The sequence below is a fragment of the Mesoplodon bidens genome (genome assembly GCF_964165515.1).
Source record: "Mesoplodon bidens genome assembly, chromosome: 5".
NCBI classification, from domain to species: Eukaryota; Metazoa; Chordata; class Mammalia; order Artiodactyla; family Ziphiidae; genus Mesoplodon; species Mesoplodon bidens.
In genome coordinates, this window is record NC_138161.1 from 48,414,610 (window position 1) to 48,440,970 (window position 26,361).

Here is a 26,361-nt window from a genome sequence, read left to right on the forward strand (position 1 = left end):
GTAGCAGCCTTGTAGCCCAATCCCACTGCTGTCTTGAGTGCCTAAATTAACCTAGATAATTCTATCCTCGTTATGGCGACTTGTTCAAATAGCCCAAGGCAATCAGCCTCTGGTATTTCCCCTGGCCACAGAGGTGATGCAACTAGCAAGAGGCTCAGTTCTTTCGCTGAGAATCGAAGAGGCCGGTTGTTAAACATTGACTAGCGCACCACTCGGATTTTGGTCGCCCCTTGCCTTTCGAGGATCTGACTACAAGGATGTTACATAAACAGCGGGCGATTAATAGGTGTTTGAGGCGTGCTGGAAAGAAAACACCCTCTCCGCGGAGCCAGCGAGCCCGGAGGCGAGGCGGGGCGGGGCGGGGCGGGGCGGGGGAGGATCCTCGGACGCTGCGGCTCCGCCCCTCGCGGCGCAGGCGCGGTGGCCCACAGACTTCCGCTCAGGCTCCGGTGCCAGTGGTGCTTCCCGGCAGAGCCATGGCAGGTAAGTAGCGCCGCAGCCCGAGCTCGGGCCGGAGGGAGGCTTCGGGCGCGGCGCCGGCGGACGGTCTCGCCGGCTCAGCCCCTCGCCTCCGCCTCGTGTCCCCGGCGCGCCCATGGCCTTCCTTGCTCTGGTGGCCGCGGGGCTGAGGGCCCGAGCAGCGAGGCCGGTGGGCGCGGGCGGGGCGGGGAGGAGGAGGCCGCGGAGCACAGCGCGGCGCGCGTCGGGGATTCCGGGCTTCCGGGCTTCCGGGAGGGCCGGCGGGGCCGCGGGAGCGTTGGGCCTGCGTGCCGGAAGGGCCCGCGTGCCGGAAGGGCCCGCGCCTTGCGTCCCAGTGGGCTTGTGTGAAACGGAAGGCAGACATCCCAGGTGCGTTCCGGGCGCCCCTACTCCAGATTCACCTGCGCGGGAAGGGGCGGGGGCAGGTGCTCATTTAAAATGCCACTTCCGCACACCCTCCCTGTGGTCTTTCCTGTTTCTCACCGCTGCCCCGGCTCCGCGACTCGAAGACTGTGCACTTTCAGTAATTATGATACTTCTTCAAATGTGAGAGTTTGTCCCGTGGGATTCTTGGAGACTGTTGCTCGGTTTTAGATTGAGTTTTGAACGTGAGTTTTGCAAAGGCACCAACCCTGATTATTTGTAGTTTGAGCTCTGTCAGGCGAAAATGAAAGCACCTGTTTTCTTTGATTCGCGCTTTTGTGGTAAGAGGACTGATTAATTTGCTCCACAGTGCGCCCCCCTCACACCCACTGCAGAATGCCCTCTTCTATTGAAAAAAAAAAAAAAACTGGACAAGTTTTTTCTGCCCCTGGACCTTGAGCTTTCAGGTTAGGTATTACATGTTACTTACACATCCCCATTCTGGATCAGCCCGAGGGATGAGTTTCTAGCTGTGTTTGTTCCCAGGTCTTTGCCTGAGTCTTTTACATGAGGCAATAGAGTGCTCTAGGCTCAAAGTCTGGAGACCGGGATTATTACAGCCTTGGCTCAGCCCATGTCAACAAGTCATTTGATCTCTCTGGACCTCAGTTTCCTGTCCTTTAAAATGGACATAAACTGTTCCTACCAAGGGCTAGTAAGGCTCCCTCAAGATGGTAAGGTTTGTGGAAGTGCTCTCTGTTTTTTATTTCAATCTCCTGGAGCGCAGTGCAAGTTAGTGGCTGAATGAACCCTCAGGATCAGAGTATAGAAGTCCTTTTAGGGACTTCCCTGGTGGCACAGTGGTTAAGAATCCGCCTGCCAATGCAGGGGACACAGATTCAATCCCTGGTCCAGGAAGATCCCACATGCTGCGGATCAACTAAGCCTGTGCGCCACGACTACTGAAGCCCCCTCACCTAGAGCCCGTGCTCCGCTACGAGAGAAGACCCCGCTCGCTGCAACTAGAGAAAACCTGCGCGCAGCAAAGAAGACCCAACGCAGTCAAAAAAAAAAAAAAAAAAGTCCTTTTACACACCTCCCTCTGAGTGTGACTGTCTCTTTCAGAAGAGGCTGATGGACTTGAGAGCTGTGGTTCTTGGTGGGGTTGAGGGTGGTGTTGATCTGACTCCCTTGAGGAATGTTTTCAAGTTACATGACCTCAGCCCCACCCACCCAAAAACAAACAAGGTACTCATTCTGTCTGCAGTCCAGATTTTGGCTTGCTTCTGGCTGTGCCACTCACTTTGTTGACTGGCTTCATGCGGCTTTCCCTCTGCAAGCTTCTTGTTTCCTCATCTACAAGATACTGTTAATGATACCTCACAGATGCTTCCATGTGTAAAGGACCTGCCTGTTCCTTCTGCTGTTTCCGTGTTGGTCCCTTCAGTTAAGATGTTTTATCCTTTGTTCCCCATGGTAAGTCCTTAATTTTTAGAATACAATGAATATTAGGATAGCCAGGGACCTGAAAATGAAAAGTAGTTTCATTTTACTGCTGAGGAGATGAAGTGACTAGTGTCTTGTCCTCAGCCTCAGGGAACTCCCCAGTGGTGGAATTGTCCTGCTTCAGTCCCCCTGTGGAGCGGGTGCTTTGCAGCATGTCGGGCAGTCCCAAGCCTGGTGCAGGACAGCTGCCTTTCTGGGTGTGATGGGCGAGAAAGGAAGCCATCGACAGAACCGTGGTGGACTTCATCTTACCCTCCTTCAGAAGCAGAGACAAACCCAGCTTCTGAGTTACAGTGGGGACCTTTAGTTGGTCTGTGATGTTTTAGTGACAGCTCAGGCTGTTTGCCCCAAAGTAATTATCCCAGCTTTTGTTTCCTGTTTGGTTTTCATCCTGTCTTTGAAACTATTTGACAAACTGCATTCTGGGTTAAATTTAGTTCCTCTCAGTATATTTAGGAGAAACCAAGGAATGGAACACCTGAGTTTTCCTCCTTTTGGGGTTAACCCTGAGCCAAGCAGGCCTTCATCAAAGGCTAGGGTCTGTCAGTGTTGCTTCTCTGGGGATGTTTTTACAGTTACAGGAGAGACCCAGAGAGAGAAGTCACTAACGGTGGGATTTCAGACTCCACAGCAGAGGCCGGGTAGGGAAGCGAGGCCAGGCCATTACTGATAATTCCTGAAGTTTTGCAAAGCTTTGTGGGTTACGACATGATTTGGAACCTTTAACGTAGCCTTCCGTCAGACCATAAGCAAAAACTGTCAGTCAGGGTCCAGGCAGGACTCGGAAACCACACCAGTCACTTAACAGAGAAAGAATTCATATAAAGGACTATTAGCCACTAAAGGTGATTACTGTAAGAGCTAGAAGAGAACTCTATAGGAAAAGCAAACGTAGGGTGTGGCTACTACCTCAAGGAAGGAGCAAGCCTGGAGGAGCCGCTGACCTGCTTGCCCCAAGGCTGGCGGCAGGTCTGGTTGGCAGAGCGGGCCACGTAATTTGTGGGACTCGGTCTCCAATGAAAGTGTGGAGCCGCTTGTTCAGATAGCAGGAAAAAAACGCTGCTCGGTTTTCCTTCCACAGTGTTTCTCAGCCTCTCATGGTATTTTTCATCTGCTACTTAATGTTGTGCTCCTTTGGGCACGGAAATATTCATGGGGTGAGTGCAGACCTGCCCAGGGGCCCTGCCCTGTGACTAGGCACATGTGCAGCCCACTGGTTGCCAGGCTCCCCCTCTACCTGCAGCTGGACCAGTGCACTGTGTCCCAGCTGGTGACGGGGACGTCGAGACAGGCATGTCTGCTTCCCATGGGCTTGCTGCCCCAGCTCACGGTGGAGCAGAGACTTCCAAAGGGATTTCACCTTCCTCGCTGGGAGGTGCGCAGCACCTGGACTGGGGATAGACTGGAGGCCGGAGGTCACATAATAAGGGATAGTCGCGTACTCAGACCTAGTCTTTCTTCAAGCCACGTTCTCACTTGTAAGGCAGAAGCTGGCCCTGCCTGCTTCACTTCAGATTCTTGTGCCTGGAATGGGCTTTGCCCACGGATGTGGCTGTGTCTCAAGGTTGCTCAACCTCAGCGTTACTGACATTTAGGACTGGATAGCTCTTTGTTGTCAGGGACTGTCCTATGCATTATGGCATGTTTGGCAGTGTCCCTGACCTCTGCCCTCTAGATGCCGGTAGTACTGCATTAGCTGTGACCATCAACGATGTCTCCAGACATTGCCAGATGCCTTGGGGGGCAAAATTAACCTTCCATGGAGAAATGCTGCTCTGTGTGATTGAGCAGTCAGATCTTGTGACAGCTCTTTCCTTTTATCTTCATCCTCAGCTTTCCGCTTGGCCCTCATCCAGCTTCAAGTTTCTTCTGTCAAATCAGATAACCTCACTCGAGCCTGTGGCCTTATCTGGGAGGCAGCAAAGCAGGGAGCCAAAATAGTTTCTCTGCCAGTAAGTATGGAGGCAGCCACCCCTTTCTGGGTACTGTTGTCCCAGCAGAATAACGTCCGCTAGCTCTGGCTGTCCTTCTGTGTCCTGGGGTCCAGCAAGGTCCTTTGGGGCCCCAGGATTGTTCCATGTTTGTCTGGAAGACGACCCTAGCAAGAGTCTTCGTGGTAGGATGTGCCAGCGTGCTCACAGGTTTTGAACTTGAGGTCACTTACTCGGTTCAGAAGCCTAGTAGGCTGAGGGACTTACCTAAAGCTAAAAGACTCAGTGCCTTGGATATTTACCTTCTTTCCTTGTGTACTTAAGTCTTTACAGGACCAGGACATATTGATTTTAGCGCTAAGCTTCCAGCATTTAAAAAACTTGTTGGAAGTTGTTGAAAACTGAAAATTGTTAGAGACATTTAGGAAGTCTGTGGTATCTTCCAAAGTGTGGTAAGCCAGTAGGACTCTGCATCTGTCTCCTACGTCATCTCTTTTAGAACAGAATCAGCTGAAGATTGCGCCACATTTGTTTGTCAGCAAATACAGGGTCAGCCCCAGAGAAGGTCCTGCACGTGTCAGGACATGCATCTACTGGCAGAGGCCTGCTGGGGTCAGTGGGAGAACTATTCCCGACCACCCACTACCCCACTATGGGGAGGAGGCAGCCGTTTGCAAACCTGGAGAATTTTCAGGGCTACCTTGTATTTTATTTTAGGCTCCAGGCCATTAAAACGTGGCCAGTGAGTAGGAATCCTCAACAAGGGAGCTCGAGATCTTAATTTTGCACCATGGGACTCACCTGTACTTGCACCTGATAACAGTCTCTTGTTGGTTTAAGTTGCTAGGGGTAAGAGTCTAAAGGCCAGGAGTGAAAGCACTTGAATTCCCCTCTACCTAACACGTGTTTTGTACAAGTTGCTGATCCTCGGCCTTGAGTTTCCTAGCACAGTGCCTGGTGCACAGGCAATCTCAGTAAATGCGAAATGAATGAACTAGAGTCGAAATCTAGTAGTTTTGCTTTTCTTTTATCACAGAGCTGTTGAGACCTATTCAGGAGAGTGAGAGATTTTGCAGGATCAGAATGATAGTGCTGGAAGGGAGCTTAGACATAGATCATTTTATACATGAGGAAACACCCTAACCTCTGTGGCTTTCAAAGCTTCTGTATTTTTAAAAAACACAGGCTTTATTACTTTACATAGTTAATAATATAGTACTGACACTATGGAGTCATCCTAACACCCGAAGTCCTATGAGTAAGCCCAGTGGTAGTGGGGCCTGGGTGCCCAAGGCTGGGAAGGCGTAGTTCTCCTGCGGACTCAGGGAGAGGCAAGTGTGGCCTTTTGCCAAGGTGACCGGGATCTGGGAGAGCAGCCGACTTGTCTCCTCCAGCCCCACCTGAGCCAGGGGCCGAGTCCTGTCTGTGGCCACAGGCTCTTTAGCCCTGAGGTGTCCATGTTTTTCTTATCAGCTGTGTTTTACCCCTTTGAGAGCTATGTCTTTTTACAGCAGAATTTTAAAGTCAGTTGGGTGTTTTGGTGTTTTTTCCCCCTTTTTCTCTTCCAACATTATTCTAGGAATGCTTTAATTCTCCATATGGTACGAAATATTTTCCTGAATATGCAGAGAAAATTCCTGGTGACTCCACACAGAAGCTTTCTGAAGTAGCAAAGGAGTGCAGCATATATGTCATTGGAGGTAACTTCCTACCCTCAAGGTATAATGGCCTAAACATTAAAAACATCTGAGTAACTTTTGTTGTTACGTTTAAATCATGGAATACAAATTAGCTATCAAAAAGAATGAGGTAGATCTGTACTTAGGAATGCGGAAGGATCTTTGAGACACACTGTTCAGTGGAAAAAGAGCAAGTTTAATATGAAATGAACAGGTACTTCCATAGAGATTAATGCCCCACACAAAAGAAGGCTGTATATTTTTATATGTATTTATGTATGTAAGACATAGTAAATACTGTAGAAGGACATACACCAAACTGATGATGATTTTCTCTGGAGAAGGAGTTGGAAGTACAGGGGCAGGTGGAAAGAGAAACCATATCTGAAAGTCTTTCATTAATACAGTGTTAAGAATTTTTTTTTCCCATAAAGAGGCTGCATACATCAAAGGTAGCTTAGAGTATTAGGCTTAGTGAAGTAAGTCAGACAGAGAAAGACAAATACTGAATGCTATCATTTACATGTGGAATCTAAAAAAAGAAAACAAAGGAATGTATATAACAAAATGGAAACAGACTCACAGAGAGAACAAACTAGTGGTTACCAGTGGGGAGAGGGAAGGGGGGAGCGGGAATATAAGGATGGAGGATTATGAGATATAAACTACTATGTATAAAATAAATAAGCAATAAGGATATATTGTGCAGCACGGATAAATAGAGCCATTATTTTGTAATAACTTTAAATGGAGTAAAATCTAAAAAAATACATTGAATCACAATGTTGTACACCTGAAACTAGTATAATATTGTAAATCAACTATACTTCAATTTTTAAAAAAGTAGCTTTATGTGGCTTTGTTTAAATAAAGTGTTCTATTTGTTTAAATAAAAAAACTGTTTAATATAGCAAACAAAATTATTTATGTATTATCATATAGTAAGAATTAGAAATGAATAAGAGGAGGAGAAAAGAAGGCAAAGCAAGAAGAGATAGAACTGCAGGAACCACATTCAGTGATGGAAAGACTGGCTTACATTCCCACCTCAAGACCTTTTTGGATACAGTTATGTTGCAGGACCTGGTGAATTTAAGTTGAGCAACAGTGAATTCCCCATGTTGCACCAATGCTTCAGATGAAGTGTTGCTCAAGATCAAAGCTGAATTCAGAAACAGTTTGGTTATTTTTAAAACCTTTCTTTGGCATCTAACCTAATTATATTTCACCTACACTCTGAAGTTGGTCTCTGAAAAATCATATTCAAGAGGAAAAAAGCATGATTAAATAACCCTTAGAAGATAGTAAACTTTATTGTTGGACTCAAGAAGATAGTAAACTTTATCAAGCCTTTGTCCTGTTATCATAAAAGAATGCTTTATTCAGAGTGTTTTCTGTGTCTGAGTGTTTCTCCTCTCAATGAAAGGTTCCATTCCTGAAGAGGATGCTGGGAAATTATATAATACCTGTGCCGTGTTTGGGCCTGATGGAACTTTACTGGTAAAGCACAGAAAGGTAAGTAGAGAATGTGGCAAGTCTCATTGCCTCCTGAGAATTCGCTTTGAAGTTCCCAGTGACTCTCATCATATGGTATACACATCAGGCATTTGATTAGTTGGCACAGGTGGCAACAGGTGGCTGTTGGCATTTTGATATAAATTGTAGACTCAGCCTATCGATTTCAGCCAAGGAAAAACCTACAGGAATTTTGATTAGGATGGTATTGAACATATAGTGATCACTTTGGGGAGAGCTGACATCTTTGCAGTAGAAGTGCATGCATATACATTTAGGATTGTTAAGTCTTCTTGGTAAGTTGATTCTTTTATCATTATATGTCTCTTTTTTTTTTTCATTGTAGTACTCTTTGTCTAGAGGTTTAGCTCTGATATTACTATAGCCACTCTAGCCTTCTTGTAGCCTGCTTGTATGGTACATCTTTTTCTGATCTTTTATTTTCAGTCTATATGTTTCTTTATATTTGAAATGCTTCTCTTGCAGACAGCATGTAGTTGGGTCTTGCTTTTTTTTCATTCTGACAATCTTTGCCTTTCAACTGGAATGATTACTCTACTTATACTTAATGTAATTATTGATATGGTTTGATTTTAAGCATATAGACATTTAATTATTTTTTCCCTTTGTTCCTCTTTCCTGCATTCTTTTGGGTTGAGTAGTAGTTTGCTTTTTTTCCCCTAAGTTGTTGCCCTGTGACAATATACACGCTTATATTGTCACAGTCTACTTAGTTAATAGTATATTTCTTCATGTGAAATTTAAGAACCTTGCAATCATATAGGTCCTTTCCTTATCGTATGGTTTTCATACATATTGCATCTATATTCATTATGAATCCCACAAAACACTAATTTTTAATTTAAGTAGTCATGTGTATTTTAAAGAAATTAAGAGAGAAATATTTTGTTTACCCAAATACTTACCATTTCTGGTATTTTTCTTTTCTTCCTGAAGATCTTAGTTCTGTCTGGTATGTTTATCTTCAAACAAAAAGACCTCCTTTAGCATTTTTGTAGTGAGGATCTGCTAGCTATGACTTATCTTAGTTTTTATTTATGAATGTACCTTTACTTTGCCTTTATTCTTTTTTTTAAAAATATTTATTTATTTGGCTGCGTCGGGTCTTAGTTGCAGCACATGGGCTCTTCATTGTGGCATCTTTCGTTGTGGCACGCGGGCTTCTCTCTAGTTGTGGCGTGCAGGCTCTAGAGGGCATGGGGCTTAGTTGCCCCACGGCATGAGGGATTTTATTTCCCTGACCGGGGGTCAAACCCGCGTCCCCTGCATTGGAAGGCGGATTCTTAACAACTGGACCGCCAGGGGAGTCCCGCCTTTATTCTTAAAAAAGATTTTTGGTGGAATAGAATTCTGGGTTGACAGTTTTCTTTTTTTCCTCAGAAGTTTGAAAGATGTTATTATTCAGTTATCTTCTAGACTCTTTTTTTACCCCCGATATGAAGTTAGTGGTAATTTGTATTGTTCTTCTGCATGCAATTCATGTTTTTCTTTACCTGCCTTCAAGGTCTTTTCATAATCTTTAGTTCTCATTATTTTGACTCTTATATTCCTAGATACGATTTTCTTTGTATTTGTCCTGCTTTGTGTTTCTTGAATCTGTAAAATTTAAGTTTTTCTCTGTATTTGGGAAACTTGGGGGCATTATTTTGTTAAATATTTTTCTGTCCCATTCTCTTCTTATGGGACTCCAGTTTTGATACTGTTCACCAAACCAGGTCACCAAGGCTCTGTTTTTTATTTTTGTTTTTCAGCGCGTTATCTCTGTCTTCTTCAGATTGGGCATTTTCCATTGACCCATCTTCAGATTCACTGAGTCTTTCTTCTGTAATCTCCACTCTCCTGTAAATCAATCCAGTGAAATTTAAAAAAATTTCAGATGTTGAATTTTTCAATTCTAAAATTTTCATTTCATTCTTTTTCATAGCTTTTATTCCCTACTGTATTTCCTGTTTGTTTATGCATTAAGAGCTTATTTTTCTTTACTCTTGAGCTTAGTTTCAATAGCTGCTTTAAAGTCTTTGATAATTATCACATCTGGGTCTTACTGGGGTCTGCTCCATTGCTGCTTTTTCTTTAAGACTTTGGGTCATATCTTTGTGTATCTAGTAATTTGGATTGTATATTGGATTATATGTTGTTGAGATTTTAACTTCTATTACATTCCCCTGAAAAGTGTTGAATTTTTTATTTTAGTAAGTAGTTAATTTGGGCATACTCAAACACCAAACTCTTTTTCCCTTGTGAGGTGGGTAGCAACTTCAGCTGCTCTTTTCTACTGTAAAGTTGTTTAGCTTTAGCTGGGCTGCTTGGAGTCTGCCCCACACATCTTTAGTTCATTGGTTAGTCAGAGATTTGGACAGATTTTATATGTAAAACTTAGGGCTGTTCTTTGTCTTTCTCCTTTTCAGTATTTCCCCCTCACTTTCCACCTGCCATGAAACTCTATTCTCTGGTTCCTCAGCTGGTATGATTGTGGGTAGTTGTCACCACCACTCCTAGCAACAGCTTGGGCCTTGCTTCCAACTAAAAGCTGTAAACAAATGGGAAACTCACACAGCACTAGTCCCTTCTTCCAAGTGTTGACTTCTCTTTGGTTTCTGCCTGATTTTGATTATTCTCAAGTGCTTTTAAGTAGTTGTGTTTTATTTTGTCCAGAGTTCATAGTTATCTGTGAGAAAGCTGGTCTGATAGGAGCCACTCTGCCATTAGTGGAAGAGGACCCAGCATTGAGCTATGTTTTTTTTTTAAGTTAAGTATTTCTTTTTAATTAATTAATTAATTAATTAATTTTTTGGCTGTGTTGGGTCTTCGTTGCCGTGCAGTCTTTCTCTAGTTGTGGAGCGCGGGGTTTACTCTTTGTTGCGTTGTGCAGGCTTCTCATCGCAGTGGCTCCTCTTGTTGCGGAGCACGGGCTCTAGGTGTGTGGGTTTCAGTAGTTGTGGCATGCGAGCTCAGTAGTTGTGGTGCATGGGCTTAGTTGCTCTGCAGCATCTGGGATCTTCCTGGACCAGGGCTCAAACCCGTGTCCTCTGCATTGGCAGGTGGCTTCTTAACCACTGAGCCACCAGGGAAGTCCCAGCATTGAGCTATTAACCCAACTCTTTAAAGTGCTTGTTTTCAGAATTGAGTTTTCCAGGTCATGAATATGATATATATCTCTCTCTCCATTTACTTAGGCTTTCTTTAATTTCTCTCAACGTTTTTAAATAGTTTTTTGGGTATAGTCTTATATATCATTTACTAGATTTATTCCTAATTGGTATTTCTTGGTGCCCTTTCATTTTCTGTTTCTTGCTAGTGTACAGAAGTAGAACTAATTTTTTAAATATTGACCTTGTATATAGTACCCTTGGGTAAACTTATTCATTCTAATCATCTGTATATTTCCTTTGACATTTCTTAGGTACACAATTATATCATCTGAGAATAATGGCTTTTAATTTTTTCTTTCTAATCTTTATCCTTTTTATTCCTTTCCTTTGCCTTGTTGCTTTGGTTAGGACCTTTGGTACAGCGTTGAATAGCAAGTGTACTTACCTTGTTCCTGATCTCAATAGGAGAAGGGTGTTAATGTTTCACCATTAAATATGATGTTTCCTTAGATTTCTTTTTTGCAGATATTCTTTATCAGATTAAGGAGGTTCCCTTCCTAGAACAGTTTTTCTGTTCTGTTTTTTAAATAAGAATGGATGGAGAAGTTTACCAAATGCTCATTATGCACCTCTTAGGATGACCATATGACTTTTCCCCTTTATTTTGTTCATGTGGTAAATCACATTGATTGATTTTTTAATGTTTAATCACATTTGCTTTCCTTGAATAAATCCAATTTGGAACTGATGTGTTTCTTTTTAATATGTTGCTGCATTGGGTTTGCAAAATTTTACCTATTTGTGATTGCTCACCCACTCTCCACCTCTTCCGCCAGTGTATCAGTTTGATTCTGATTCTGAGAAGTCTTCATTTAGCATTTATATTGAGTAAAAAAGCTGCACATTAATTGCTTTCCGTAAGAAATCTAGATGTTGATTTGCACACCACTAAGGAAACAAGGGTCATAAAACCTACAGCATCATTTTTCCAGTTCCCTGTGTTAGAAATTATTTTGATATGATGTCAGTCAGCTTGTGGGGTGGGTTGTGAGCAGATTGGGGGTGCTGTTTGTACAGTTGATCTTAGAACACCCCCATTGCTGGCCATGGAAAGATGTTTGTTATTATTGCCATGAACCCTGCAGAAAAGAGGTAACCGAATCCATTATTTGTGATGCAGCTCCATCTGTTTGACATTGATATTCCTGGGAAAATCACGTTTCAAGAATCTAAAACATTGAGTCCTGGTGATAGTTTCTCCACATTTGATACTCGTACGTACCAGATAAATTCACCTCTTTTAGCAGTCCCTGTAGAAGAGGATCGGGTAGTCCTATGTTTTTCACTTCTCTCCCTTCCCAACCTCTTTACAAAACCTGACTGAAAGGCCAGAAGTGAAAAGGGCAGAGAATGGTCAGAGATCTAGAAAGGGGGGGCTGAATGGAGAACTGAGGGTTTGACATGATTTTGCTCTTCCATTTGGTCACAGCCTTTTATTAGTATGATAGCTTCCAGCCTGTACCCATTAGGCCACGATTGAACACCTCCCACTTAGATAAGAAGCGTTCAGTTAGAACGAATTTCTCATCTCTGCTTTGCTGTTGTAAATGATGTCTTCACGAGGTGAAGTCCAGGCAGGAATAAGCTTATACATTTTCTCCTTCCATGGGCCCTGCATGAATGTATTCCCGTCAGTGTTTTGTGATCATTAGATCTTGGAGGCTTTCCCCTGCTGCACCATGAGGCAGGAGCTTAACTTTTTGTTTGTACATTTTCTGTTTGGAAAACAGCTTACTGCAGAGTGGGCCTGGGCATCTGCTATGACATCCGCTTTGCAGAGCTGGCACAAATCTATGCACAGAGAGGTAAGGCAGCACTACAGTTACGTTGTGTAAATGCTTGGAGGTTTAATTTGGGCTGGTCTTTGTGGGTAGAGGGAACCCTTGGTCAGAAAACCTGGAGGAGAGGTCTTAATTTCTCTACCTCCATATGAATTCTCAGACTTCTCCTGCGTATGAACAGTATGGTTTTTTGGGGGTTGTAATTTAACATGCCACATAGCTGAGGGAGGAGCCATACTCCTAAACTAAACCTCTGCTCTACCCTTTGAGCCCTTCCTGCTACTGTGTTTGGAAAGAGTCACTCGGGGCCCAGTAGAGATGGTCTGCGTGCACATGGCTTTCACCACTTACTAGTCCTAGATGTTGGGTATTTGAAATGTAGTCAGTGACATTTTGGTCTAGAGGAGCGTGCTACCATCCTGGAGAAGCACCAAGTCAGATCAGAAGATTTAGGTTCTGGTTCCAACTCTTCCCCTTAATTGGCACAATACTTTGGGTAAATTACTTAATCTCTGGAAAAATGTGCATCTCCACAGGAACAGTGTGAGGATTAAGGAGAGAGGACTTACAGAATTCCTCATATGGTACTCAACAAATATTAGCATCCCTACTAGACTGCCAAAGATACTCTGATTCCAATTTATCTGTCGGTGAAAGTGAAGTGGGTGCAAACGGTTTGACTCCCTGCTCAGCAGAAGGTGGAGGCACAAGGGCTCTGGGTTGGCAGTCTCAGTTGAGTCTTAGCAATAAGCAGTAGATCCCCTACTCTGCCCCTCGTTTCAGTTGACAAGCATCACAAAACATGGTCCTTGGCCATGGGAGCTGACCACATGATGCTGAGAGGAATTCGAATGACAGGTTCTCCACTTTTTTAAAGCAAAGTCACATGTGGTTTTGGTTGTCAATACCACTTTTCTTGTGTGTATGTGTTTTGTGTGTGTGTGTCCAGAGGAATTTAGAGCCATACGTAATGCTGCTGACCCTGTCTGACTTGGCTGAATCTTTTTATGCTTGGGGAAGTTTGAGTTTGGTCCCTGCTGGGTAAGGAATAGAGGGAGGGGCTAGTGTGGTTGGGTGTCTACCTGCATCTGCTCTTCTTTGGCCTTTCTCTCCCCAAGGCTGCCAGCTGTTGGTATATCCTGCAGCTTTTAATTTGACCACCGGACCAGCCCACTGGGAGTTGCTTCAGCGAGGCCGGTAAGAAAGCATCTCAAGCATACCTTCAGGAGTCTCAGTGTTTCTTTGTGGAAACATTTTCAGTTTGGTGGAAGCACCAACCTTCCCCGTATGGAATGCTGCCTCTGACTCAGAATGCCCCGGCATCCAAATGCAGTCCAAAAAGGTGACTCTTTTCATCTTCCAGTCCAAAAGGAGGGCTTTTAGTGTAGGGCACCTTCTCCTCAGAAGCCACAGCACCAGTCTCATGGATTTTGGGGACTGTGATTTTTGAATTTTGAAGAGCATTCACTGCATCAGGTGGGCAGCAATTTCATTCTTTTGTGTTCAGGCATGGATTGGTGTCTCTGATACAGTTGCCAGCAACTTACAGAGAATTGGAGACCCACGGAATGTATGTGTCCGAAGCCAAGGAAAAGGCAGGGGTATTTTAGCCTGAGAGCCTTAGGGAGAGACTTGTGGTCTGCACCCCACAACCCTGTGCTGCTCAGATTGGGTGTTTATCCTACTCCGTCCTCCATAGTGGCCTGCTGGTCTTGGCACTCTGCCAAGAAACTCGTCAAAACTTCTCGTTCTTCTAACCTCTAAGTCCTGAGCGTTGCACAGCTATGTTGTGCATGTCAGAGTTGCTATTTCCCTAGTCCCCTGAGGCTGAGGAGTGGTGAAGGGCAGATGGCAGAGGTGAGTGTAACATGAAGGGAAAAGGAGTGCGACTGTGTAAAGTGCTCCGCAAAACAAATGCTCTCAGAGATGACAGTTTTTTTCATTAAAAGATTTTTAAAGTGAGGTGTTATATACTTACAGAAAAGTGTACTAGTTTTAAGTTTACAGGTTAGTGAGTTTTTACATATGTACTCACCTGTGACCAAGATCAACATCTTGAACATTTCTAGTGCCTTGCAGTGCTCTCTTTTACTCCTTCCCAGTCAGTACCCTCTTCTCTCCGCCCAGGGGTAGCCACTAGCTCATGTCTGGAGGTGATGGTAATTTTTATTGGAAGGGGATGTAGAAGTGTTTGGCTGGTTGCGTGATGGAAGGCGGGGTAGGGGTACATGATACCCATGAGTATTAATAAACGCTGCCTTGTTGAAAACAAGAAAAGCTTGGGAGAGACTGGGATGGTCTGCCATGAATCTGTTGACTGAGCCCAGAGGGCTCTGGGTCAGGTGGCTTTGGTGCACCCAGGCTGCCACCCGAAATTCTTGCCTAATTTGAGATGATGGGGCTGCCACATTGGCATGGAAGGGCCCTGCAGCCCTGCAAGGTGTGTTGTCCCAGAGCAAGGCCAGTCCATTCTCTCTGGCCACCTTGACTGCATTAACCAGAGAAGCTCTGCTCTTTACACGTTACAGGTTGGCTCAGGCCAGGGTTTCTCGGCTTTGGCAGTACTGACATCTTGGGCTGGATGACTCTTTGGTGTGGGGACTGCCTGTGCATTGCAGGGTGTTTAGCAGCACCCTTGGCCTCTACCCACTAGATGCCAATAGCAATCCCTTAGTCGTGACAGTCAAAAATGTCTCCAGACACTGGCACATGTTCCCTGGTGGGCAGAATTGCTCTAGTTGAGAACTGGCTTATGCAGTAAGATCTCTTGAGGAGAGGGTTCTGTGGCTTTGGATGTTTCTTCTACATCTGAACCAGCCTGTCCTATCCTAGTGTTTGAAAGAAGGATCTGTACACTTAGGATAAAAAGTCACAGATCTATGTAATCACTGTATAATTTACCTCTTTTCTGTCCGTTAACTACAGTGCTGTTGATAATCAGGTGTACGTGGCCACAGCATCTCCTGCCCGGGATGACAAAGCCTCCTATGTTGCCTGGGGACACAGCACCGTTGTGAGTCCTTGGTGAGTTGGCTACACAGGGACAGGCTCACTGGGAGCTCGGGAGACGGCACCTGGGCAAGTGGTTGTCTGATTCCTGACTGGTCCCGCCCCTCCCTCCACCCCCATCTCCCCACATGCCTGCCAGGTCTCCAGGTCTCTCAGTGAGAGAAGCTTCCACTTGAAAACCATGTGAGAGAGAAACGGTCCTGCTCTCCTGACTGAGTGCTTGGCCTCAGCCCTCTTCTGAGTTTCTAAGTGACTTTTAATGTCAACCAAACTTGGAAACAAGGCAGAAGTCACGGGTGGGTGGTTTTAGTAAAAGAGGCTCCCAAACTCTTGGCTTTTGGTTAAAGTTTAGACTGGGTCAATGGTCCTAGGGCAGGAATGAGTTGCAGGTTGAGGATTTTGCTCCCTGCATAATGATTAGAGGAGAGTGGAGGATGGGATGAATTAAGGGGAGCTGTGAACTTGTCCTCTGTGAGAGGGAGAAGCATTTTATTACTTAGTGAAAAACCAGCATGGAAGTCTGCCCAGATACATATACAGTCCTATGTCAATAGACATATCTTACTGGCATTTGTATAGTTTACATAGTACTTTCACACACATTATCTCAATGTGAACTCTCAGGGACTTATCTTTATTTAGCCCAGTTTATAGATGGTAGACTTGAAGTTTACAGGTTAAAGTGGCTAGAACTGGTGTTTGGATCCAAGACTTTTGTTTGACTCCCTGCTCAGCAGAAGGTGGAGGCACAAGGGCTCTGGGTTGGCAGTCTCAGTTGAGTCTTAGCAATAAGCAGTAGAGCCCCTACTCTGTTTGAATTCAGAACTGAGATTTATTCCATACTACTTCTCATATGTCTGTATGATTACAGACACACAAGCACACACACAGATATGTATTTCTACAATTTTAGGATAAATATACCAGTAACAAGGCTGCAAAGGCTTAAATGTCACTGTGGGGTTCCTAAAGTTTCTCTTTGCTGACTTTACAGGACCCACAGATTAAAGTGTGTGGTGGGGAAGGCCTTGGAAGATGTGACCAGCGAGAGAGTCCCAGTGAGCCTCTTGCACACTAGGATTTGGGAGGCACTGAAAGACTGGAAGGATTGAGTTGGCTTCAGAATTTTCTTAAACTTGACTCAAGTTCCTCTGCAGATGTTAGTGATCAGCTTCCTGACCTTTTGGGCAGCTCCGCTCCCCAGCTGGTTCTCCTAATGAACTCTGTTACTGATCAAGCTGGCTGCTCTGACACAAAGTAGTTGTATAAGATTTACCTTTATTTCTTCCTTTTTAGAATTCCCCCCGTTCGGTTTGGGAGCCCTCTGGCTTATATCAGCATTGGGATAGGTGCCTGGGGTTATCGTGGAGATCTTTGAACGCCAGGGCAAATGGGGAAGAAATAGAAGAGACTAGAAAAGGATTCAGTTAAATGGCATTAATGATGGTGTTTGTAGCTCATTGTGCCAAAAATTTGTGGCCATCTGGTAGATGGAACCAATTATTATGTCAGATTGTTTGTTGTATTAGATTACTTTGTTTTGTGCTTTGGAGAAATTTCATTTCAAAGATATGTTTTTGAAGCTCTCTTTTGGGCCAAGAGCCTCAGCACTGGAAAGAGTTTCCCAAATCAGCTTTTCCTCAGATTGATGGAGTGTTGCTGTTTCCAATGTGGGGTTCCTACCAGGTCCTGGTTCTGCCACTTCTACCCAGACCCCCCATAGGTTGAAACCTTTCCCTCAAAACCTGAAAGCCATTAACATAGGGATCCAGGGATCACAGGCATGAGACCAGAGATCCAGGCAGATCTGGGCCCTGCCCAGGCCTAGTCTCACCATCCGCATGGTTGGGTAGCAGCCTTGGGATGTGTGAAGAAACAGAGGCAGACTACCCTTGTAAAGGGGTCTTGAATGTACTCAGGAGGGGACAGATGGAGCTTCCTGTTGGTTATAGGTGTCTCTATTCCCAGATGTTTACATCCATCGACAGAAATAATGAATAATCTATAATAGGAATAGAAAAGAGTTTTATTCAAGCCAAACTGAGGGCTGTAGCCTTTGAGACAGCCTCTCACTTAGCTCTGAGGAACTGTTCTGAAGAAGCATGGTTTGCGGCACAGTTTTATATCTTGTCAGAACAAGGAATGTCAAACACAACAGGTGTACATTCTTTCAAGATTTCAAAAAAAAAAGATCAGCATGTATACAGCAAGTGGTATGGCCTTGGTGCTTGGGAAGGGAGCCTTATATAGAAAGAGTATTAGCATTGATGTCTTAGGAAGGGAGGCATTTATTTCCATCTTCAGAACGAACATTCTTTACTTCTGGACAGTGCACCCTTTTCTTTAATAGTTAAAGCAGATGTACAATGTATGTGTGATAGGCCACAAGACAGGCTGTTCTAGTTAGCATAAAGTTTAATGATGTATAAGCCAGAATGACTTCCCCATACCTCATTATGTGAAAATTTCTTCCATCACATCTTAGAATAATTACCATTCCCTAGCAGTTTGTGGGTTACAAAATATACTCCATCATTTTCTCACCAAGTCCTCACAGAGCTCATATTTCCACCTTATAGATTAGGAAATGGAGATTCCAGATGACCTGCCACAAGGCCACACAGCTACTTCAATGGTAGAACAGGAATTTATGCCCCTACCTTCTTGTTTTAAATCTCAGATTCCTTCCCCTTTGGCCTGTGAGGTGGGGAGGAAAAACAGAGACCTTGAATATCAGCAAACATCAGAGAATCCACTCATTCTTGCCCTGAATCTTTTTCAGGGGGGAGGTCCTCGTCAAAGCTGGCACTGAAGAAATGATCGTGTATTCAGACATAGGTAAGATTAGCTCTGGCACAGTTTAGGTCTCTTGTGTCCCCATTCTCTGAGGCCAGATTCTATAGCTGTGACACCCTGTCACCTGGAGGGGCTCATTTATGCCCCACCCTCCTCATTTATCCTTGGTTCTCTGGCCAAGCCCCAGGGCTGTATCTCAGCCTGAGTTTTCTTGGTTTGGTTTGAAATGACTACAGGGGCAGTGCCAGGCTGTCTGTGCCTCCAGACGAGGCCTGTGAGCAAATTACTTGCTGAGGCTCTGGTTGTTTGGGGAAGAAATTCCCGTTGGTCGGTAAGGAATTACATCTTACTAATAGTGCACTTTTCTGTTTTTGCAGACCTGAAGAAGTTGGCTGAAATACGCCAGCAAATCCCCATTTTTAGCCAGAAGCGCTCAGACCTCTATGTAGTGGAGGCGAAAAAGCCCTAATGTTTTTGTTTCCAGTGTGTCATGAAACAGGAAGATATGTTTCTACAACATAATCAACTCCCTTCTGAATTCTTTAATGGAGATTCTTTTTTTTTTTTTTTTTTTTTTTCAGCCTTTTTCCTTCCTGGATAGGGAAGCTCTCTGTTGAGATGGTGGAGCATCAACTGATGCTGGTATTCTCCACACCATATTAAATAGTCAAAAAGGACTCAGGCAGGCATAGACGAGCAGAAGGCAAGGGGATGGCTGTAAGTCTTCCATATTCAGGTTATCTCAAAGCAGTTAGTAAAAGTATCAGATCTTGGTATCCTTGATGGTTGATTCACCAGATATGAATATATGTGTGTCATGAACCTCTTATCTGATTGTTGGAGTTGGAATCCATTACGTAGAAAACTTGTTCTTTGAGCAGTACCTTACAGTTACGTTTTTGGTCTGTGAGTAGCTATGGAAAGCAAGGTGATGGATCCTTGGTGTTGGCTAGAGGAGATGGCAGCACCTTTCCTAGCAGCCTTTGGGCTCTTCGAATTCAGGAAGGAGCTAACTATTTAAGACCCCCTTAGTTTTAGGGGAAACATTGTTTCAATAATGAGCCCCCTGGGAGAATGGCAGTAGCATAATTTGGTCAAGGCAACTAAAGTGTGAGTCTCTGCAAAAGGTTTTCTTGATAGGGGTGAGTGTCTCTTTTTCTTTTTGCTTTTCTCCCTAGTAACACTTTTAGCTTGATAAAGGTAAGTTTTTAGCCTAATGGTTTTCAGAATCCTTTTATGTAATTAAAAATTAAGAATTCCATTGAGGTTCATGTATGTTAGAGCTAGTGGTGGGTTGGTAAATGTTTAATGACCAGCTGTCTGAAAAAAGTCGATTTTATAGTAGCATTTGCCAATTTCCATGGTGTACTTACTGCCAAATTCAAGCTATCAGTGTAACATCTAAACACAGAGCTGGGAATAGATGTGCTCGATTGGCTCTTGTGAGCTGGTGCAATTCTACTCTAGCACACCACTGTTTACATATATGTAGATATTTGCCATACTGGAAAATAAAATTTAAAACAAAAGAATACACGAACACGCATCCCATCATCTATAAGAATGATGACATTATCATGTGCAGTTTAACCAGCACTGTATACGCAGAAGTGTTCTACAGTGAAAAAGGCAAATAACTTTTTAAAAATAAGTGTACAATTTGGCAAAATTTGACATGTATATACATGAAACCACTTCGATCAAGATAATGAATATACCCACCACCCCTAAAAGCTTCTTTGTGCTCTTTTATAATCTCTCTGGCTACTCCTCACATCCTCAGGCAATCACTGATCAGCTTTGTCACTACAGATTAGTTTGAATTTTCCAAAATTACCCAAAAGTGGAATCATACTATAGTTGTTTGTCTTTTCACTCACTCACTAATTATTTGGAGATTCATCCGTGTGTGTGCTTCAGTAATTCATTCCTTTTTTATTGTTGAGTTAGTAGTCCATTGTATGGATGTACTGGAATTTATCCATTTACCTGTTGATAGACATTTGAATTGTTTCCAGTTTGGGGCTATTACAAATAAAGCTGGTAGCTACATTTTGTACAAGTTGTTCATTTCTCTTGAGTACTGTCTAGGAGTGGAATGGTGGGGTCTTATGTGTATTCCACTGCCAGTGCCATTTTACTTAGCAGTCTGTCAGAGTCCTAGGTGCTCCACATCCTTATCAGCACTTGGTATGATGAGCTTTTTAAATTTTAACGATTTTAATATGCATGTAATGTTATTTCATTATAGCTTTAATTTATATTTTCTAATGACTAAGGATGCTGAAGCATCTTTTCATGTGCTCCTTTGCTGTCTGTATATCCTCTTTGGTGAAGTGTCTGTTCGTATCTTTTTCCCCTATTTTTATGGGGTTATTTATCCTCTTATTGATTAGTAAGTGGTCTTTATATATTCTAGATAAAAGTTCTTTGTTAGGTTTTAATTTTTACAAATATATTCTCTAAGTTTAAGGGAAAAAAGTCTTCATTTTCTAAAAAGTATTACTTAAAAAGTAAAAGTTTTAAATTTTCATGAAGGCCAATTGTTTTTTTTAATAAAGTTTGTCATGAATTTAGGTCTATGACCCATTTTATTTATTTTTTAATTTTTATTTTACATTGGAGTATAGTTGATTTACAATGTTGTGTTAGTTTCAGGTGTACAGCAAAGTGATTCAGTTATACATATACATATAACTATTCTTTTTCAGATTCTTTTCCCACGTAGATTATTACAGAGTATTGAGTAGAGTTCCTTGTGCTAAATAGTAGGTCCTTGTTGATTGTCTTTTATATATGGCAGTGTGTATATGTTAATTCCAACTTCCTAATTTATCCCTCCCCCCCCCACCTTTCCCTTTTGGTAACCATAAGTTTGTTTTCTAAGTCTGTGAGTCTGTTTCTGTTTTGTAAGTAAGTTCATTTGTATCATGTTTTTTAGATTCCACATATAAGTGATATCATATGATATTTGTCTTTGGCTGACTTCACTTAGTATGATAATCTCTAGGTCCATCCACGTTGCTGCAAATGCCATTACTTCATTCTTTTTTATGGCTAATATTTCATTGTATATATTTACTACATCTTTATCCATTCATCTGTCCATAGACGTTTAGGTTGCTTCCATGTTTTGGCTGTTTTAAGTAGTGCTGCAGTGACCATTGGGGTACATGTATCTTTTCAGAGTATGGTTTCTTCCAGATAAATGCCTAAGGACTGACTGCGATTGCTCGATCATATGGTAGCTCTATTTTTAGTTTTTTAAGGAACCTCCATACTGTTCTCATAGTGGCTGTACCAATTTACATTCCCACCAACAGTGTAGGAGGGTTCCCTTTTCTCCACACCCTCTCCAGCATTTATTATTTGTAAACTTTTTAAAAACTATATTATTTTATTAATCTTTTTAATATCTTTATTGGAGCATAATTGATTTACAATGTTGTGTTAGTTTCTGCTGTATAACAAAGTGAATCAGCTATATGTATACATATATCCCCATACCCCCTCCCTCTTGAGCCTCCCTCCCACGCTCCCTATCCCACCCCTCTAGGTGGTCACAAAGCACTGAGCTGATCTCCCTGGGCTATGCAGCTGCTTCCCACTAGCCATCTATTTTACATTTGGTAGTGTATATATGTCCATGCCACTCTCTCACAAACTTTTTTTTTTCACAAACTTTTTGATGATGGCCATTCTGACCCATGTGAGGTGACAACTCATTGTAGTTTTGATTTGCATTTCCCTAATAATAAGCAGTGTTGAGCATCTTTTCATGTGCTTTTTGGCCATCTGTATGTCTTCTTTGGAAAAATGTCTATTCAGGTCTTCTCATTTTTTAATTGAGTTGTTTCTTGTTTGTATGTTTTTTGATATTGAGTTATATGAGGTCTTTATATACTTTGCAGATTAATCCCTTGTTGGTTGCATTGTTTGCAAGTATTTTCTCCCATTCTGTGAGTTGTCTTTTCATTTTGTTTATAGTTTCCTTTGCTGTGCAAAAGGTTTTAAGTTTCATTAGGTCCCATTTGTTTATTTTTGTTTTATTTTCATTACTCTAGGAGGTAGATTCAAAAAAATATTGCTGTGATTTATGTCAGTGTGTTCTGCCTACATTTTCCTCTAAGAGTTTTATAGTATCTGGTTTTACATTTAGGTCTTTAATCCATTTTTAGTTTATTTTTGTTTATAGTGTTGGAAAATGTTCTAATTGCATTCTTTTACATGTGGCTGTCCAGTTTTCCCAGCACCACTTATTGAAGACTGTCTTTTCTCCATTGTATATTCTTGCCTCCTTTGTCATGGATTAATTGACCATAGGTGCATGGGTTTATTTCTGGGCTTTCTCTCCTGTTCCATTGATCTGTGTATCTGTTTCTGTGCCAGTAATATACTGTTTTGATTACTGTAGCTTTGTAGGATAGCCTGAGGTCAGGGAGCCTGAGTCCTCCAGCTCCATTTTTCTTTCTCAAGATTGCTTTGGCTATTCAGGGTATGACCCATTTTGAACTGGTAATTGTTTGTAAATGGTGTGAGGTAAGGGTCAAGATTTTTCTTTTTTTGCTTATAGCTATCCAGTCATTCCACAAAATTGCCTTGGCATCTTTATTAAAACGAATTGGCCATATGTATCTTGATCTATTTCTGGACTCATCTCCTTTTGCATTAATCTATCTATCTTTACACCAGTAACTTACTGTGTTGATTACTGTAACTTTATTATTATTTTTAAATGGTTTGCCTCTTTTAAAATTTATTTATCTTGGGCTGCGCTGGGTCTTCGCTGCTGCGCGTGGGCCTTTCTCTAGTTGTGGTGCATGGGCTTCTCACTGTGGCGGCCCCTCCCACTGCAGAACACTGGCTCCAGGTGCATGGGCCCCAGTAGTTGTGGCTCACGGGCCCAGTTGCTCCACGGTATGTGGGATCTTCCTGGACCAGGGCCCAAACCCATGTCCCCTGCACTGGCAGGGGGACTCCCAACCACTGTGCCACCAGGGAAGCCCTGTAAATTTATAGTAAGTCTTTAAGTCAGATAGTATTAGCCCTCCAACTTATTTTTCAAAGTGGTTTAAACTAAGTCCTTTGTATTTCCATACAAACTTCAGAATCAGGTTGTAAATTTCCCCAGAAAAAAAGCCTGTCAGGGTTTTCACTGGGATTGCATTGAATCTGTAGAACAGTTTGGTGGAAAGTTGCAGTCTTACCAATACTGAATGACTGACTCAGGAACATGAGCTATCTCAATTATTTAGGCCTTCCTTAATTTCTCTCAGCAGCATTTGTTAGTTCCAGTATGAAGGTAATGCAAATCTTTTGTCCATTTTATCCCTGAAGACTACAAGTGTTTTGATGCTGCAGTATTGTTTTGGAAACATTTCTAGTTTTTCATTGCTAGTGTATAAAGTATGGTTTATTTCTGTATATGGTCTTTTATCCTGAAACTTTGCTAAATTCACTCTAGCAGCTTTTTATATGTGTGTATTCCATATGATTTTTCACATAGATGATCATGTCTGCAAATACAGTTTACAAAATAAGCTTCCTTTTCAATCTGGTTATTTATTTATTTATTCTGGCCTATGGCATCGGCTAGAACCTCTAGTACAGTTCTGAATAGACTAGTGAGTGAACGTATTTGTGTTGGTCCTGATCTTACAAGAAAGCACTTAAGTCTTTCAAAGACGCTTTCTATGAGGTTGGAGAAATTCCCTTCTATTCCTAGTGTGCTGAGAGTTTTTATCTGGAAAGGATGTTGGATTTTTTTTTCAGATGTCTTTTCTGCCTTATTGAGACAAACTTACCTTTTTTCTTCTTTAGTCTATGTTTATATATGGGGAACTATATTGATCTTGGAATGATAAACCAACCTTACATTCCTGGGATAAATTTTACTTGACCATAATATATTAAGTTTCTTTTAAAATGTATTGCTGGGGCTTCCCTGGTGGCACAGTGGTTAAGAATCCGCCTGCCGATGCAGGGGACGTGGGTTTGAGCCCTGATCTGGGAAGATCCCACATGCCACGGAGGAACTGGGCCCATGCGCCACAGCTACTGAGCCTGCACTCTGAAGCCTGTGTGCCACAACTACTGAAGCCCGTGTGCCTAGAGCCCATGCTCGGCAACAGGGGAAGCCACCTGAATGAGAAGCCTGTACACTGCAACGAGTGGCCCCCGCTTGCTCCAACTAGAGCAGCAGCAAAGACCCAACGCAGCCAAAAATAAATAAATTAAAAAAAAAAACCCAAACCCTCTGCTTTATGTAAAAAAATAAATAAAATAAATTGCTGGGTTTGATTTGCTTACATTTTAACAATTTTCTTTCCTTGTAATACCTGTGTCTAGTTTAGGAATCAGGGTCTCCTGGCCTCAGAATGACTTAGGATGTATTTCCTTCTCTTCAGTGGACTGAGAATTATGTGGTAATTTGTATCTTGTCTCTTCATTTTGATTATTCTGGCCATTTATCAATTTTGTTGATCATTCAATAGAACCAGCTTTTGGTCCCATTGACTTTTATCTGTTTTTCAGATTTGATTTTGCTTATTTCTGCTCTTATTTTCTTTCTTCTGTTTACTTTGGGTTTCATTTGCTCTTATTTGTCTAGTTTCTTAAACTGGATGCTTAGGGTCATTGAAGACTTTTCCTCCTGTCTAATAAAGTTGTTTAATGCTATAAATTTCCCTCTTAAGTATTGCTTTAGTTGCATCCCCAATCTTTTTCATTTTCATTTAGTTTAAAATATTGTCTTATTTTCCTTTTAACATCGTCTTTATCAAAAGGTTATTATTTATGTTAATTTCAAAATATTTGGGGATTTTCCAAATCTTTGTTATTGATTTATAATTTGATTCCACTGTGGCCAGATAACATACCTGTATAATTTGAACACTTTTAAATTTGTTTAATGAGATTTGTTTTATGGCCCAGAACATGCTCTTAGTAAATGTTCATGTGCAGTTGAAAAGAATGTGTATTCTGCTGTTACTATGGGTGGAGTGTTCTGTAAATGTCAATTAAGTCATATTGGGTGATAGTGTTTTTAAGTCTTCTATATTTGTAGTCATTTTCTAATTTTTCTATCAGTTATTATCAGAGGGGTGTTGATATCTGAGTATAATTATGGATTTGTCTGTGTCTCATTACAGTTCTCTCATTTTTTGCTTCAGATATGTTGAAGCTGTCTTATTAGTGCATATTTAGGGCTGTTATGTTATCTTGATGAATTGGCCCTTTTTTCATTATGAAATAACTATTATTTTTGCTCTAAAGGGACTCTGATAGTAATAATGCCAGTCCAACTTTCTTTTGATTAGTATTATCACGATATATTTTTCCATCAATTCTTTTAATTTTAACTTGTCTCTTCATATTTAAAGTGGGTTTCTTTTAGGCACCATACAGGTGGGTCATACACTTTTTATCCAGTTTGATACTCTCTACCTTTTAATTGGGGTTTTTTGACCATTTATATTTAATGTGATTATTGATATGGTTGCATTTAAAAATTTTGTATTTATCTTATTTGTTCTTTGTTCCCTTTTTCCTTGTCTTCTCCTTCTTGGATTAACTGAATATCATTCTTTGATTCACTTTGTCTCCTCTGTTGGATTATAAATGATAATTCTTTGTGGTGTTATTTTAATTGTTCCTTTAGGGTTTGTAGTATGCATCCTTAACATGTCTGTCAGTCTACCTTCAAGTAGTATAACACTTGATATGTACGGATCTTACTAGCAGTATACTTAATTTCACTTTTTTATTGTCATATTTTGTATTTCAACATATATATAAACCCCACAGCACATTGCTGTTTTTGTTTTAAACAGCCAGTAATCTTCTAAAGAGATTTTAAAAATAGCTAAGTGTCTTTTATGTTTACCAACACATTATCATCTCTAGTACTCTTCATTAGAATAGATCCATTTTCCTTCTGCTTGAGGGACATCCTTTTACATTTCTGGTAGTGTAGATCTGCTGGTGATTAATTCTTTCAGCTTTTGTATGTCTGAAAAAAAGTTTTATTTTGCTTTCATTTAAAAAAATATATTTTTATTGATTATAGAATTCTAGATTCACCTTTTTTTTTTTCCTTTGAATAATTAAAGTATTTTGCTCTACTGTC

The 26,361-nt window shown here is 41.8% G+C and overlaps 1 protein-coding gene across 1 annotated transcript; it reads left to right on the top strand.

The window, feature by feature from the left end:
• The first annotated feature begins 160 nt into the window (after positions 1–160).
• NIT2 (nitrilase family member 2) lies at positions 161–26,361 on the top strand. Its single transcript, XM_081234274.1, has 10 exons — positions 161–483; positions 4,183–4,301; positions 5,860–5,980; positions 7,386–7,474; positions 11,768–11,861; positions 12,378–12,452; positions 13,547–13,625; positions 15,354–15,452; positions 18,220–18,275; positions 18,611–26,361. The coding sequence occupies exons 1-10, from the start codon at positions 258–260 to the stop codon at positions 18,700–18,702; spliced, it is 1,050 nt and encodes a 349-aa protein (XP_081090400.1). The 5' UTR covers positions 161–257; the 3' UTR covers positions 18,703–26,361.